Source organism: Polistes canadensis, unplaced genomic scaffold (assembly GCF_001313835.1).
Source record: "Polistes canadensis isolate GaletaPanama2010 unplaced genomic scaffold, ASM131383v1 scaffold_205, whole genome shotgun sequence".
Classification (NCBI taxonomy): domain Eukaryota; kingdom Metazoa; phylum Arthropoda; class Insecta; order Hymenoptera; family Vespidae; genus Polistes; species Polistes canadensis.
This window is the reverse complement of record NW_014569752.1, coordinates 118,728-134,924: the sequence shown is the minus strand read 5'-3', so window position 1 is coordinate 134,924 and position 16,197 is coordinate 118,728. Positions and strand designations below refer to the sequence as shown.

The 16,197-nt window shown below is 27.9% G+C and overlaps 3 protein-coding genes across 6 annotated transcripts in view; 1 reads left to right on the top strand and 2 right to left on the bottom strand.

Annotated features, from left to right (window-relative positions):
- Positions 1-6,639, bottom strand: part of LOC106789839 — a 19,557-nt gene extending 12,918 nt beyond the window's left edge. Inside the window, exons 1-10 of one of the 2 annotated variants that reach the window (XM_014754355.1) lie at positions 6,278-6,639; positions 4,138-4,286; positions 3,897-4,067; positions 3,370-3,782; positions 2,800-3,277; positions 2,368-2,708; positions 1,961-2,166; positions 1,549-1,834; positions 1,294-1,430; positions 1,019-1,168 (exon numbers count right to left, since the gene is read on the bottom strand). In XM_014754355.1, coding sequence (XP_014609841.1) covers positions 1,019-1,168; positions 1,294-1,430; positions 1,549-1,834; positions 1,961-2,166; positions 2,368-2,708; positions 2,800-3,277; positions 3,370-3,782; positions 3,897-4,067; positions 4,138-4,286; position 6,278 — 2,332 coding nt within the window. In that variant the 5' untranslated portion in view covers positions 6,279-6,639. The remainder of the gene's footprint in view (positions 1-1,018; positions 1,169-1,293; positions 1,431-1,548; positions 1,835-1,960; positions 2,167-2,367; positions 2,709-2,799; positions 3,278-3,369; positions 3,783-3,896; positions 4,068-4,137; positions 4,287-6,277) is intronic. The other variant, XM_014754356.1, reaches the window with a different exon arrangement.
- Positions 6,640-7,232: 593 nt separating this feature from the next.
- Positions 7,233-11,942, top strand: LOC106789853 (N-acetyltransferase 10). Its single transcript, XM_014754377.1, has 17 exons — positions 7,233-7,424; positions 7,610-7,873; positions 7,953-8,111; positions 8,192-8,428; positions 8,504-8,708; positions 8,802-8,923; positions 9,009-9,145; positions 9,237-9,521; positions 9,592-9,673; positions 9,753-9,869; positions 9,961-10,137; positions 10,220-10,370; positions 10,459-10,603; positions 10,706-10,917; positions 10,992-11,164; positions 11,260-11,508; positions 11,588-11,942. The coding sequence occupies exons 1-17, from the start codon at positions 7,317-7,319 to the stop codon at positions 11,810-11,812; spliced, it is 3,048 nt and encodes a 1,015-aa protein (XP_014609863.1). The 5' UTR covers positions 7,233-7,316; the 3' UTR covers positions 11,813-11,942.
- Positions 11,810-16,197, bottom strand: part of LOC106789854 (nuclear fragile X mental retardation-interacting protein 1) — a 6,100-nt gene continuing 1,712 nt past the window's right edge. For 2 of the 3 annotated variants that reach the window (XM_014754378.1, XM_014754380.1), the window contains exons 3-6: positions 13,173-13,480; positions 12,824-13,059; positions 12,537-12,740; positions 11,810-12,276 (exon numbers count right to left, since the gene is read on the bottom strand). In XM_014754378.1, the coding sequence (XP_014609864.1) occupies positions 11,948-12,276; positions 12,537-12,740; positions 12,824-13,059; positions 13,173-13,480 (1,077 nt within the window). In that variant the 3' untranslated portion in view covers positions 11,810-11,947. The remainder of the gene's footprint in view (positions 12,277-12,536; positions 12,741-12,823; positions 13,060-13,172; positions 13,481-16,197) is intronic. The other variant, XM_014754379.1, reaches the window with a different exon arrangement.

Below are 16,197 nucleotides of genomic sequence, written 5' to 3'. Positions count from 1 at the left end.
ATATACACAGTTAGTGTGAAAAATTAACGTACAACAGTGCTTGAATAGAATTTCTTTTTCTATGTGTTTTTTTATTATTTTATTTGGAATAAATTGAAAGACTTTTTTTTTTTTTTTTTTAATTTCATGTTTTTGTGATATGTTAGTGATCAGACATAGTTAAAAAGGGATAAAAACGAAGATACCTGCCTCTGGCCAGTTCTGTGTACACATAAATTTTTATGATGCAAGCGACCATCCTTTCAACACTCCGTGCAGAAATCAGAATTGCGTCAATTATTACTTTTTTCGTGATACGGTTTTTTTTTTTTTTTGTTATTAATAATAATTGTTCATTTCTTTCTATTCATTATTTCGCAAGGATTATATCGAATCGAGTGTGATATACTATTTAATTTTATCAAAGTATTATAACACAAATCCCCTGTCCGCGCGTTTCTTTTTTCTTTTATTTTTCTTTTTTTTTTTTATATATTTAAAATATGTACTAATTTTCACCTAACGTTTATAAGTGTGAACATTTTTGTTTGTTTGTTGAAAAGGAATGCAATACATATGGTGAAATGTGTACTAGCTTTTAACGTGCACACAATTATATACAAGCTTACTAATTTGATGTACTATATTCTGTAAAATAAAATATTTAAATAAAAACTAGAGATATACTAAATAAAAATAAAAATAAAAGAGAGCATCATTTCAACGACACAAACACATATTTAGTACAACATTAAGATTATAATAAATAGTTTTGTTTAATTCTCTGTTAAGTTTTAATATTAATATGAATTTTATACCATGCTAATTTAATCTATGCATACATTTACTATTATTGCTTCTATGCTTATATTTTTAAAATATTCAGCTACACTGCACGACAGACAATATTTAAACTTAAGTTAACGAAAGTATAATAAGTATGATCCAAACAATTTACACAACAACAACAAAATTGATCTAACAATTTAATTATCAAATAATACGGAAGAGATTTTTGTTTTAATAAAAAATTACTTACCAGGAGCATGATGCGGAGCAATCGATGTTTCCAACATAGCATCTGCTAAATCTTCTCTTAATTGACTTTCCCCACTGCCAACTCCAATGTGTTCATTATCTAATGAGTCCCCATAAGCTTCCATAAATCTTGGCGACTGTTCGTAACTGCCTAAAATCCACATCAATTAATTAAGTTACATTGTTCTATGATTAGAGAAAAAAAATATCAAAATCATTATTAACTTGCATATGTGTATATTTTAAATATATTGTTATATATTTTTATTAACTTACTTCCTGATCCATCGATAACAACTGGAACTAAAGGTCTAGAAGCTGCATGTGGCATATTAACAGGATTTGACCTTGCTGAACATGAACCTGTAATTCCAACTTCAACTGCCTCTGCTTCTACCAAGTTTACAGAAACCCTAATAATAATTTGCTACTGTTAGAATTCTATTCTAAGCAAAAATGTTAAAAGTCTATTATTTAGATCGTGCTCGTTAAATACATAAAGTCTATTAATTTTAAAAACGAATAACTTACCCGCTAGGTGCGTTATATGTTTTGAAAACAAATTGTGGTCCCATCCATAATCGTCTATGTGGCCCAGCATGCGTTACAATTTCCACTTGACTTAACCAAGCATCTTCGCTTGTATCAAAAGGTTCATCTTCATCGGGTACTGTAGAGACGGTAAATAAAGGACTTGATAATGGTATTGGTGGTAGAATATCCGTAGAATTAGGAGACCTTAGAAGAGGCCATTGTCCTTTAGCTTCGACATCTAATTCTATCATTGTATCGTCGCTTATTTTTTCTTTTGGAACTCCTATATGTAACAGTGTTTTTTTGTTTTTAAATCAAAAATAAGTTGTTACTTGTGAGTTAAATATACATGCTAATTAATAAAATATATTTCAATGCATATGTATGTTACTATACAAATAAAACATACCGGAAGAAGGTTTAACTTCTAGATCATATTGTATCATATTCCCATGACATGCCATGATAAATAAAGAATCTAATTTTCTTTTAGCAACCTTGCTACCAGATTCTCTTTGTGCATAAATCCAAGCTCTAGGTGGAGCAAAGCAAGCACATATCTTTAAAGGTAAAGTACCACTATCGTCAGAATGAAGCCGTTGCCTTTGCTGTGGTCTAATTAAACAATAAATATAAATAATCAATACTATTTTATATACTGTATACTAGCACAAAATCTAATTTCATTTAATATTGATGATATTTTAACAAGATCATCCACATAAATATAACAAAACAAAAATGTTGTTTATATATTTAATTGAAATCTAAATAATAAAAATGAACTTATCGATGTAAATGACAATTAAAAATTACCTTGGTTGAATTTGACTGTTGGCATGATTCAATGTTGACGGTTGTCTAATTTGTGCCAAAGGATGCAGAATTGTTGGGTGAGGATATGGTGGAAGTCTGGGATTGGAATAAGGATAAATGGATAAAGGTAATTCAGAATGTAAAATAGGTGAATGGGATCTTGTACCATCATCCATTAAGCCTGCACTTCTGTGAAATCGTGAAAGTCTATTTACTACGTGCGGAGTCAAATGAGTTCTCACTCCTACGGATCCACCATAGGGCGCGACTGGGAAAACGTGGGTAGTTCCACGAACTGTTGAAACAGCAGCCCAACGAGTATCAGCTGAGAATGTCATGTCCTACAATAAAAGAAACATTTATTTTTTTAGGATATAATAGTAATAAGAATAAAAGTAAAAAAAATGAGAAAAAAGATATATAAATTCTTACTTGTACTTTAGCTGTTGTATCTCCACGGTGCAAAATATAAAGATGGTGAACTGCTGCCAATGTAGGACCGCCAGGATGAGGCTGAATTCTAAATACGTGAAAATCATGTCCGCGTTTGTCGGCGGTCATTAATAATGCACCAGTTGAATCGAAAGTCATGGCAACGATCGCATCAGTATGGGCAGTGAAATGAGCTATTACTGTCTCTATGGTTGGATCATCCATATCTTTTTCCTCCTTTGCTGCTTGCAGGTCTAATATCATAACTACGCCTGGCTGTGTCACATCATTGCTCGTATTATTAGCGGCTATCGGTGACACTGAATTTCCCGTTAAACTTGATGCTACTGTTTCTCCTAAACCACGTAGACCTTTTCCTAATGATTTTGCAGCATATAAAACTGTAGCTGTGTAACTTTGTACGCCTTCACCTTCACAGCCACCACTGCTTCTTTTAGCTGGTAATAACTTCTTTTCACTGTAATTAATAACATTAAATATCCCAATATATATTCGTTTCTTTGTAAATAATAATATTTAAAAAAACAACAAGAAGTAGTATACAATTACCTGTAAGCAAGCCATCTTGTTCCTAGCGCAACAGGGTTGAGATTTGGTCCAGGACTGGGATAACATGTAGTTATTGATATTACATCCTCTAATGTTCTTGCATCAAACACAGCAATCTTCTCAGAAAATGTTACAACTATGGATCTCCTATTGGCCAAAATGTCGCATACAGGATTTTTGAACTTAATGTTTTTTATTTGATCACCAGTTTTTAGCGAGATGAAGCTTATGTTGCAAAACTGTGGTCCCGGTCCAGCCGAGTCGCATATTGCTACTAATGGCCGTTTCGGTTCAAATAGATCAAAGTGTTTGGAATCAGTCTTCGGATTTGGTATAACTCTTAAAGTACGCACTATTCCTTGTCGCCATGATAGAATTTCTGTTGCTTCTCCTGTTGCAGATATTAGCCATATCTATAAAAACAAAACAAAAACACAAATAATAATATAAATATATATATTTGTTAAAATAAATTTTGTATCTAATTATTACAAAGATATCACAAAAAATGTACTAAAAGTACAAACCTGTACACCTGTAGAATAGCCAAGTACTAACAACAATGGCGGTGTACTTGATCCTTCAGTAAACTCAGTATACAACGCAGGATCATTTACATCTGCATATTCAAATCGAGCCCAACTAATGGATTCTTTGTTATCTGTGTTGGGGGCAGTATACGCCTGGAAAAAGAAATTCTAATACATATTAAATGAAAAATTGAAGCTGACTAATATAATATTAAGAATTTATGATAAAAAATACAACCTGCGGAACAATGTCATTTATAATTCCAGCGACGCTATCAATTATTGACCGATCAACTATCGGTTGAGGTGTAACAACTTGGGCTCCTTTATGCACGCTGCGTCTTGGTGAATCAGCAGACATGTTTCTTTCATCGGCAATTATCTTCACTGTTAAAAGAAATATTTAAAAAGAAAAATTAGTTAATTATTCTCTTTAAAAATAAACAATTAATCCTTATTAATACTCTTATTAATACAAGAAAAAATATTTAAATTATAATTCTTATATGCAGTCTTATATTTTCCTTTTGTTTCTTTTTATTATTATTAATTTAATATCTAATTAAATATTATTCATACGCGTAGTAAAACTAAATAAATATAAACGATATTAATTATTTATAAATTAATTATTTATAAACTCACACAATAACGATAAATATAAAACACACAAGAACTTTACTCTTGGAGTCCGTTAAATTGTTACATTTATAAAGTACCGCCGAATTCAAATCAAGTACAATTATAAAACATATATAGATATATACATATTTATATACTTTTATTATCTTCGTAAGTTAAAAATAGATGAAATTTGGTATATCTAATTAAATTTTAATTGCAATATAATGATCGACAATAAAATACGCTTTAAATTTAATTGTATTTCTAATCAAGAATTTATTTTTTGCNATATATATATATATATATATATATATTTGTATTTGCCCCAGCAAACATGAGATACAGATAACAACGAAGAGAATAAATTCATTTCCCCACAGAGTTCAATGATCTAATCGTAAGTTTCAGAGAACAAACATTTCTAATTAATCATGAACGTTATTACTCATTAATTTAATATAACAACAAATAATAAATATTACATAGATATATAAGATGGTGTATGTGAAACATTGACGTAATATATAATTTTGTATTTTTCAAAACACACTACGTGGATCAAAATATTAACCCTTTATTATCATTTCATTTTGTCACGTAAAAATGACTCATAGAAAAACAAAGGTTAAATAATATCAAAAAGAATAGTGATCATTTCGTGTCTTATTTCTTATAGAATAAAACAAGAAACCAAAGAAAAAAAAAGGAAAGAATGTATTTAAATAAATTATACGCGTATCGTCATGTAAACAGGAAGGGGATGTAATAGAAATGCATGTGCGAAAAATGAGAAACGATTTTATAATACCACGGTTCTTCGTAATAAAGTTACATTATTTATTTATTTATTTTTTCTTTTTTTTTAACGTAGAAACGCACACGATGAAAGGAAGACAAAAGTGTTGCGTGTAAATGCGTTTGTTTTTTTTTAAAGAAGTAATATAACCCCCCTCGGAACAAACACACACGTCCAAAAGTTATTGGTGTGTGTGTGTGTGTATATATATACATATATAATACGTCAGTGTAGTATTATTTAATGCTTAACTGGGAAAGTACATTGGTAAAAGATGGTAGAAGGGTGGGGAGGTCTATTTTGCTTGTCGGAACACAGGCATTGCACAATCCAACACAGCTGTTCGCAGAGAACGCGCACTCAGGGTCGACGAAAGAGAAAGACAAAAAAAGAAAGGTGAGGAGAACGAAAGAGAAACAGAGAAATATATACAAGTAAGCGAAGGAGAGAACAGAGAGGAAGGGGGAAGAGAGAAAAAGAGGGAGAGAGAAAGAGAGAGAGAGAGAGAGAGAGAGAGAGAGAGAAACAGTAAAAGTCGTCTTTGTCCGTGAAATACTGGATTTGATCGCACGCTTTTATTATGACGCTTTCGAAGAATCCAATATCGTAGGCGTTTGCGATCGTAATATATGATGTAGGTAATTTAACGTGACCGTGACAAAACAAAGAAAAATTATTTTCTATCCTTTTCTTTCGTATAAGAAAACAAAACTAACGAGAGAGACAAAGAGAGAAATAGAAAGAGAAAGAGAGAGAGAGAGAGAGAGAGAGAGAGAAAGAGACAGACAGACAGACAGACAGAGAAAGAAAGAAGAATGGAAATAGATAAGAAAATGAAGTGCAAATGATTATTGTCTTGATTCGTATAACAAAGAAAATTTCCTTACATAATTATCATCATTTATAGGACAAATATTTGTGAATGATATAAGAAATGATGATTATTTCTTAAACTTACTTCGCGACAAGAGCCGTTTTTTTCTTTCGGCGAGGCGCTTGGCACCCTCGCGCAACCGTCTACTGCGTCATTCTGCGAGCTACTGACAACAGAGCCAAGGGAACAGTGATGTCACCCCACCCGCGGTCAACGTCAATCTCTTTTTTTCACTTTTTATTTTACCGATTCGACCTAATCCAAGGCAAACCTTTTTGCAAAGATATTACCACCACTAACAACAACACAATTACGATTCATATGCACAATTTTATACGGTAGTAACATAGACGCACTCTTTGTCAAAGACACATTATTTCATTTTTTTTTTTTTTATATTATTTAATTCTTTTTCTTATTGTTTTTCTTCTTCTTCTTCTTCTTCTTCTGTCTCTCTCTCTCTCTCTCTCTCTCTATCTTTCTTTTTCTTTCCTTCTTTCCTTTTGTGTTTCACTAAAGTCTTTAAATATTTAAACGTATAATCGTCAACTATTATGCACCGTAATATTTCTTATTAACATTGCTTACTCTTTTATCGCGAGATTATTTATTTCCTTCGATGAAAAAAAAGAAAAACAACAATCAGCTGATCGTGAATAAATCGGTACGAACTCTCTGAAGCTGCATCGACGAATGGAGGGGAGTAGGCTTTTCCTTATTGTCTATCTTTATCCCCCACTACTGCGAACTCTGATTAATGAAAAACCTATTTCTATTGGTTAGATTACGATTTCTTTTCATCCAGACGACCAATCGTCGAATGACATTTTTATATCTTCTTTTTTTACAATTTAAATTTATTTTATTAAATACGAATCATTTCTTATATATTTTTAAATTAATTTTCTATCGATTAGATTAATTATTTATCAATATTTATATGTAATTATCATTTATTTAAATAATCATTTCAAATTCGATATATCGTTTGATTTATCGAATATCGATATCAAAATATCGAATGACGTATCGATTGTAACCAACCATTCTGTTTATACTATCTCAATAACGTGTTTCCTTTATTCTAATATTCTAATAGTAAATAAGTATATATTCAATTAAAATGGTACGTAAAAAGATTGATAATCGAATACGTATTTTAATAGAAAATGGTGTTGTTACGGGACACAGAACAATGTTTATTGTTGTAGGAGAAAAAGCACGAGATCAGGTACGATACATGCATTTAAGTTATACCACGTGTTTTTTTGAAATAATATCAAAATAAATAATACATAAATATTTATGTATTATTTATCCAGGGATCACTTATTATGTAGATATTTTATAAAAAAAAAATATTTGACATGCACTAATATTATCAAATGTTATTAATAAATATTAATTTTTTTTTAGGTTGTCTTACTACACCACATGTTATCAAAATCTGTTATAAAAGCAAGACCCTCTGTATTATGGTGTTATAAGAAAGAATTAGGTTTCAGTAGTCACAGAAAGAAACGTATGAAAAGTATACAGAAAAAAGTTAAATCTGGTAAACTTGACGTTAATGAAGATGATCCATTTGAACTATTCGTTGTTTCTACCAATATACGTTATTGTTATTATAATGAAACTCATAAGATCTTAGGTAACACATATGGAATGTGTGTTTTACAAGTATGTATTATATAAACCATTGATTATTTTTATTATTATTGTCTATTTATGTTTATTGTTAACTTTTTATATTGTGTAGGATTTTGAAGCATTGACTCCTAATTTATTAGCAAGGACTATAGAAACTGTTGAAGGATCTGGTATTATAGTTTTCCTTTTACAATCTGTAACTTCGTTAAAACAATTGTATACTATAAATATGGATGTTCATCAACGGTTTCGTACGGAAGCACATCAGGTTTATTACCTTTTTATTCTTTCGATTCCACAGATTCTTATCCTTGCACTCAATAATATTGTTTATTTAATTTTTTATAGGATGTAGTTTGCCGTTTCAATGAAAGATTTTTGTTATCCCTTGCATCGTGTAGTCGATGTTTGGTTGTCGACGATCAATTAAATGTTTTACCTATATCTTCTCACAATTTAAAAATAGAGGCTGTTCAAAAAGCACCCTCTTCCGAAACACAAACCGATCTGGATGTCTTGAAAGAAAGTTTAAGAGATACACAACCCATTTCTGCACTTATTAATTGCTGCAGGACCATTGATCAAGTATGGTTTGTTTTTTTAATAATTTCACTATTGAATAATGTATATTGAAAACTAATTTTAATTAAAAATTTGTAGGGAAAAGCACTGTTAAAATTCATTGAGTGTATATCTGAAAAAACTTTGAGATCTACTGTATCATTGACCGCTGCAAGAGGACGTGGAAAATCTGCAGCTTTGGGATTAGCAATAGCTGGTGCTATTTCATTTGGCTATTCCAATATATACATATCTAGTCCTAGTCCTGAAAATTTAAACACACTTTTTGAATTTATTTTCAAAGGTATAATTAATATAAAAAAAAAAATTCAATGGTAAATAAATCATCACTTATAAAGTAATAAAACCATTTATAAATGATTTCTTACATTTGTAGGATTTGATGCTTTAGGATATCAAGAACATCTTGATTATGGTTTAGTTCAATCCACGAATCCTGAATTTAATAAAGCTACAGTAAGAGTAAATGTTTTCCGAGATCATCGACAAACTATTCAGGTATTCCTAATTGCTTATAATTCTTGTAATGAAATTCTAAAAAAAAGAAGAAGATAATTTTAATATATTTTATATAATATTATAGTACATACATCCAACCGATACGCACAAATTAAATCAAGCAGAATTACTAGTAATCGACGAAGCAGCAGCTATTCCTCTACCATACGTAAAAGCTATGTTAGGCCCGTATTTAATATTTCTTGCATCGACTATAAATGGGTAAGTCTATCTTGAATAATAAGCACTAATTTAAAAAAAAAATGAAAATCTATCCTTTTATAATTTAAACAAAATTTTATTTTTATAATAGTTACGAAGGAACAGGCCGTTCTTTGTCATTAAAATTACTTCAGCAGTTAAGGACACAAACTGTTGGTTCTAATAGTCACGGAAAGAATGATAAAGAATTAAATGAAAAAACTCTGATAGGAAGGCAATTACACGAGATGACTTTAGAAGAATCTATTCGTTATAAACCTGGTGATCCTGTTGAACAATGGTTAACAGAATTACTTTGTTTAAATGCGACTACTTATGCTCCTGTTCTTTCTGGATGTCCACCGCCGGATACATGCGAATTATATTACATTAACAGGTAATTATATTATAAATATTTAATAAAATATATTAAAATGTATATAGATTATATCAGGTTGTACTTTTAGGGATACATTGTTCTCTTATCACAAAGCTTCCGAATTGTTTCTTCAAAAATTGGTAGCTTTATATGTTGCTTCGCATTATAAGGTAAATTTATATAACTTTAATTCATATTTAAATATTATACAAAATAAAATGGTAACTTCAAATAAAATTATACTTTCAGAATAGTCCAAATGATTTGCAAATGATGTCTGACGCACCAGCTCATCATTTGTTTTGTCTGTTAGGTCCAGTTGATACAAATAGAAAGGCATTACCTGAAATATTAGCTGTTATACAGGTACATTAATAAACATTATTTATCAAATTGCATCTAAAAGAAATAAAAAAAAAAAAATCATATAAGTAAATTTTATATTATGTGCACGTAGGTCTGCTTAGAAGGTGAAGTTAGCAAAGCTACTATAGCTGATGGCTTAGGTCGAGGTCGAAGAGCTGCAGGTGATTTAATACCATGGACAATCAGTCAGCAATATCAAGATCAAGATTTTCCAACTTTAGCAGGTGCTCGTATTGTTCGCATAGCAACTCACCCTGATTATCAAGGAGTATGTATTATTAAATACTTCATTAATTAATTTCTTTCTCTTAAAACGCGTAAAAAATAAACTTATTTATTTAAATTTAAAGATGGGTTACGGTACTCGAGCATTAGAACTTTTGAAACATTATTACGAAATGAATATTCTTGATATCAATGAAGAAGTAGAAACTGAAGTAAAGCAAACTGAAATTGATACGGTTAATGACGAAAAAGTTGGATTATTAGAAGAGACTATTGGTAATTATAATAATAATAATATTATTATTATTTTTCTTTTTTATTTAAATATATATGATATTAATATTTAAAAATGGTTTCTTCATAGAACCACGTGCTTCTCTTCCACCTCTTCTTTTAAAATTGTCTGAAAGAAGACCAGAAAATTTAAATTACATTGGTGTATCTTACGGTATCACGGAAAAACTTTTAAAATTTTGGAAAAGATCTTCATTCGTTCCTGTCTATATAAGGTTTGTTTTGAAAGATATCTAAATATTTTTTCTATCTATAATTAATAATTTTATAATATATTTTTAAAATTACACACATTATATAATCATTTTTTTTTTTAGACAAACTGCAAACGACATAACTGGAGAAAATTCCTGTATAATGTTATATAAAATAAATTCAAATGAAGATACAGATAACAATTGGTTGAGCGCTTATTGGAAAGATTTTCGTCGTCGGTTTATAACATTACTTTCTCTTTCGTTTAACACCTATCCAGCATCTTTATCTTTGAGTATTTTAACTAACAAATCTGTTCCTAGTGAATCCAATAGTACGTATAACTTGTAAATATTGTTAATGTATTTTAACATGTAACATTTATAAATTATTTTTTATTTATTTTAGCTTTATCGAAAGAAATGTTAGACGCATATTTCACATCTTATGATTTAAAACGATTAGACATGTACAGTAACAATATGGCAGACTATCATTTAATAATGGATTTATTACCATCATTAGCACGTTTATATTTCTTAAATATGATGACCAATTTACATTTTTCTCCAGTTCAATTGGTAAATATTTTTTTTTTTTACTTATTACACATTTAATATTTTTCTAATTGTTTTTCTCTAGCTTTATACAAATATCTGTTTGTATTGTCTGTTAGGCAATTTTATTAGGATTAGGACTGCAACATAAAACAGTTGACAAATTAGCCGAGGAGTTAAATTTACCATCGTCACAATTACTCGGTTTATTTAATCGTATTATAAGGAAATCCATACAATATCTTAACTCGATTGCTGAACAATTTATTGAAACTGTGATAATGGACAAAAATATGACAAGTGATAGCGTTCAATTGAATCCATTAGGTGGACAAAGTTTACATGATGAATTAGAAACAGCAGCTAAGGTTTGTAACGCTACATTATTAATTTTTCAATAAATAAAATACACTCAATACTATAACATATTGATTTTCTTTATAATAGGAATTAAAAAGAAAACAGAATGCTGAATTAGAAAAATTAAAGAAAGAAAATTTAGATCAATACGTAATAAAAGGAAGTGAAGGTGACTGGAATAATGCTCTTTCTGGAAAGAAAAGTAAAAATCTGATTTCTGTTAAAACTGGGGAGAAAAGGCCAGGAGATAATGATGCAGAATTGAAAGAACCTCAGAAGAAACAGAAAAAGCAAAAGAAGCACAAAAAATAATAATAAATTATCTTTAATTTATATGCATTTTCTATACATATGTATTGACACATATTTTATTAAAATCAATTTGTAAATAACATTCATTATACTTATCTCAATGCATTAAATAAAAAGAGTATTCAAGAGACATTTTTATAAATTACTATTATTTTTAAGTACAAACAAATTATTACTTGCAATATATTTTACACATTGGAATATTAGATTTCTTTCGTGTTTTATATCTTTAGCAAGTAATTTTCGTAATAAATTTATACTACTACTGTTTTTATATTTTTTTTGTTTATTAATAACACTATTTTGTATACTCAATGGCTTATTTTCTTTTTCCTTTTTCTTTTTATCAGATTTCTCTGAAGCATTAGATTTAGTATTATTTGATGACACTGTTTCCATGATATTTGTTTCATTTGAGTGATTTGCCAATTTTTTTATGGGTATTTCCTGTGGACCCTCTTCTTCTATAAAAATATAAACAATAAACCGAATAAATCTATTCATTATTATTTATTTATATCAATATAGTTCTGTAATTGATAGTACAAGCAAGCAGAGAGAGTGATTCAATATAAAAAATTAAGTTGAAAAATAAAAGTGGAAAATCAAATATTTTCATGTAAGACTTTGTTTTGAAGGAAACAAAAATTTAAAGATTTTCATGTAGAATCATCTTCTGTTCGATTGTGCCATCAATTACAAGACACCCTATATATATATATACCTTCGCTACCATAATCTGCTATTAAACTGCACAGTGAATTATTTTTAATCGGATTAGTTATTGAATTATTTTCTATCAACGCGTCTTCTTCGTCAGAAATATTAAATGTATTTTCTATCTGTTTAATTTCATTAATACATTTTGTTTCCAAATGTTCCTCATTATTGTTTTCACTTTTATTAAAGTTATCATCTTCTAAGCAAGCTAATAAAATATTACATCAAAGATATATTTACATTATATAAAAATCATCTATTCGCATATTCAATAATTATAACTAAACTTACCCGTTCCTGAAAACTGAGTAAGACCTCTGTATGTTTCTATAACGGGTAATGTATTTTGATCTTTTGGTATTTGCCATTTATTACGTTTGTGTTTTTTTACATTATTAGTATTTGTCTGTTGATTATTTTTTCTCGAATGAATAGGTTTATTCACTTGTCTAATTATTTCACCACGTTCGATCTTTTTTATATCCATTTTTTGCTTTTCCTCTATGTTTACTTTTGTAGGATATTTCCTACAATTTATACAATTTAATATGAATTCTATATAGTAATGTTTTCTTTTTTTATATATTGAAAGTATACTTTTTTTTTCTTTTAACTTGACCATAACAATAAAGATAAAAACCTCTTCCTTTCTTCAATCCACTTTTGAATATCTTCAGGTGTTGATACATTTTTCATTCTTTCATATAATCCAGTACGATGTTGCATTTTAATATGTTTATCAACGAGTAAATTATTAGCAGAAAAAGTACAACCATCTATACCACATAACTTATGAGTAGACACATGTTCTGCTAGTTTTTCATCTGTTTTAAATTCTCTATCGCATACTTCGCAATAATATTGTTTATCTATTTTAATTTTATCATTTATTCTGTCACATGATTCATCGTTTGATTCCTCAGTTTCCATGTTTGGTTCAAAGTCAGCCTAAAAATTGTGATCTTTGGAATTCAATAAAAATAATGTACGCAAATAAAGATATGTTTTTTTTTTTTAGTAAACAATATACTTCTCTGGAAACGAGTGAGAAGCACGTAGAATTATTTTCTTGTAAATTATATATATTGTATTTACCTTTATTATTGACCCTTTGAAAGTTGGTATCGTCTAAATCTTTAAAATGTGATATTTCATTTTTATTATTTATATTCAATTTCATTTAATATTTATATTTAAAGTTATTTGTAATATCAAATTATGATTTAGACTATCCTGTAAACTATCAAAGTTTCAATTACTATCTTTATTGTTATTTGATAACAATTATTTTGTTCATTCAAAAATTCGAATATTTAAAAATTAATATTTGTGGTAAGCTAACACATTAATGATTTATAATTATATTAAATTATTGTTTTAAAAGAAAATATATGGCAAGATACACGTCGTATAAATTTCAGGATATATTTAGAAATTCCAATGTATTTTTAAAAGGAAGAAGTTAGAAATTAAAAATATAAAGCCATAGTAACTTCATCTAATGGTATTAATTACAATGATGATGCAAAGATAACTATAATTATTTATATAATTTTATAACTATTCGATTAATTTAAAAGTTCCTTTTATATTTAATAATCAATTGTTGCATACCTTTTATTGAAAAAATTAAATTTTTTAATTTATATAGAAGTTATTCTATATATTAAATATCGCAATATAAATGTGTATTTGATGTGTAAATAGATATCGGTAAAAATTTCCTGAGTACGATTGACAATTACATATCAAATTTTTTTGTTCTTTTTGTATTTAAAAATATTAGAATATACATAAATATATTTTCATAATTCAGAACGATTGTGTGTTAATACACAAATAGATACTTTTTAGAAGCTTAAAGAGTAAAAGGGATACTAAAATTATTATAACTTGTAGAAATATGATTTATTCTTATATTATGTATCCTTAATTACAAATTTATGCTTTTCTCAGTAATGCGTGTTCATTTGGAAATCATGCATTTATGAAATAAATAAAAAAAAAAAATATACATATATATATAAATATATACGTATATGTATATATGTATATATATTATAGATATAAACTAACAGAAAACCAGTCTAAAAATTGTATCATAATTGTTTTCTCTTAAACTACAGAGCCACAAGCTATCTAAATATTAAATTTACTTTTTAATCGATCTTACTGTTTAAATCTTGTATAAATATATGTTTTTAAAATCTTATCAACAGTTTTATTTCCATTAACTTATTAACGAGGAATGTATCATAGCTCATAGCACTGTAATAGTTTTATTAAAAAGCAATTCGAAGAGTGGTTTGTAGAAATTTATTGAAGTTATTAAGTTTTCTTTTCTTTCATGTTATTTAAAGAAAATTTTCCAAATATGTCCAATATCATTACGTTAAGTTTCTCTTTTTCTTTTTTTTTGATTATATCAAAATGTAACATATATATGTATTCTTTGATATTAAATGCTAATAATTTATCAAATATATTGCATACCAAAAAATAAATCAAATTAACACATATATATATATACTTAAGCTATTGACGTAAATGAAAAAAAGAAATTTGTATTAACATTATTCTAATTAAAAAATATAATAAGACTGAGTGAGTGAGTAAGTGAGAAAGATAGATAGAAAATAAGAGATAATAGGAAGACATCTAGTATTAAACTTGCTAACAATATACAAAAATATCGAAATCATTATTTTACATTTATATGTGTAAAAAAAAAAAAAAAAAGAGAGAGAGAGAGAAACAAAAAAAGAAAACGTAAGAAGAAACCAGGAAAAAAAAAAAAAAAAAAAAAAAAAAAAAAAAATCTAATCGTTCTGAAATTTGAAAACGAAATACTGTGTGTAGTATAAAAATTAAATTGTTCAATTCTTTATAGGAGGAGTAGCCTGAAAGCTTAAGACTTTGCCTGTTCGCTGGAAGGCTGCGTCTCCTCCGTTTGCTCCTTTTGCTCTGATTGCTCAGGCTCATTGTCTGTTATTTGAACACGCTCGGATTCATTCGTATTCTTATCATCTGTTTTCTGACCACCCTGTAACCAAAGCAATCCAGCTGTAAGGAGGACAAATCAAAAAATATAATTTTGTGTTCAATTCTTATATAAAATTTGATACGTGTTGTATTATATACGGAATATATATAACAACAACATTGATATACCTTAGATCCGATGTTTTTGTCAGACTTAAACAAAATAGAGATAATAAAGATTTTTCTAAGTTCAATAATAAAATATATTCATATTACCAACGATACAATCTCATATCAATGTGAAATAATAATTAATAAAATATATATTTTATATTGAAAGATAACAAAAAAAAAAAAGAATATGAAACATAGAGAGCATAATAATACATCACAACATTTATTATTTGTAATAGTAAATTTGAAAATGTTAAAATTGTAAGCAATGATCCATTACGGTCTACGAAAATATTTCTATTATATAATCAAATCTTTTTTATCTCATTATATTGTATATACCAAGAAATAATAACAATCATATTACAAAAAAAAAAAGAAGAAAAAAAAGAGAAAGCTTTGTATTGCTTATTGTTTATAAAAAAATATATTTTTCTTATCAATAATGTGCATTTTTTTCTTGTTTTTCTTTCTCCACGTTCATTTGTATTACAATATAATGATAATTA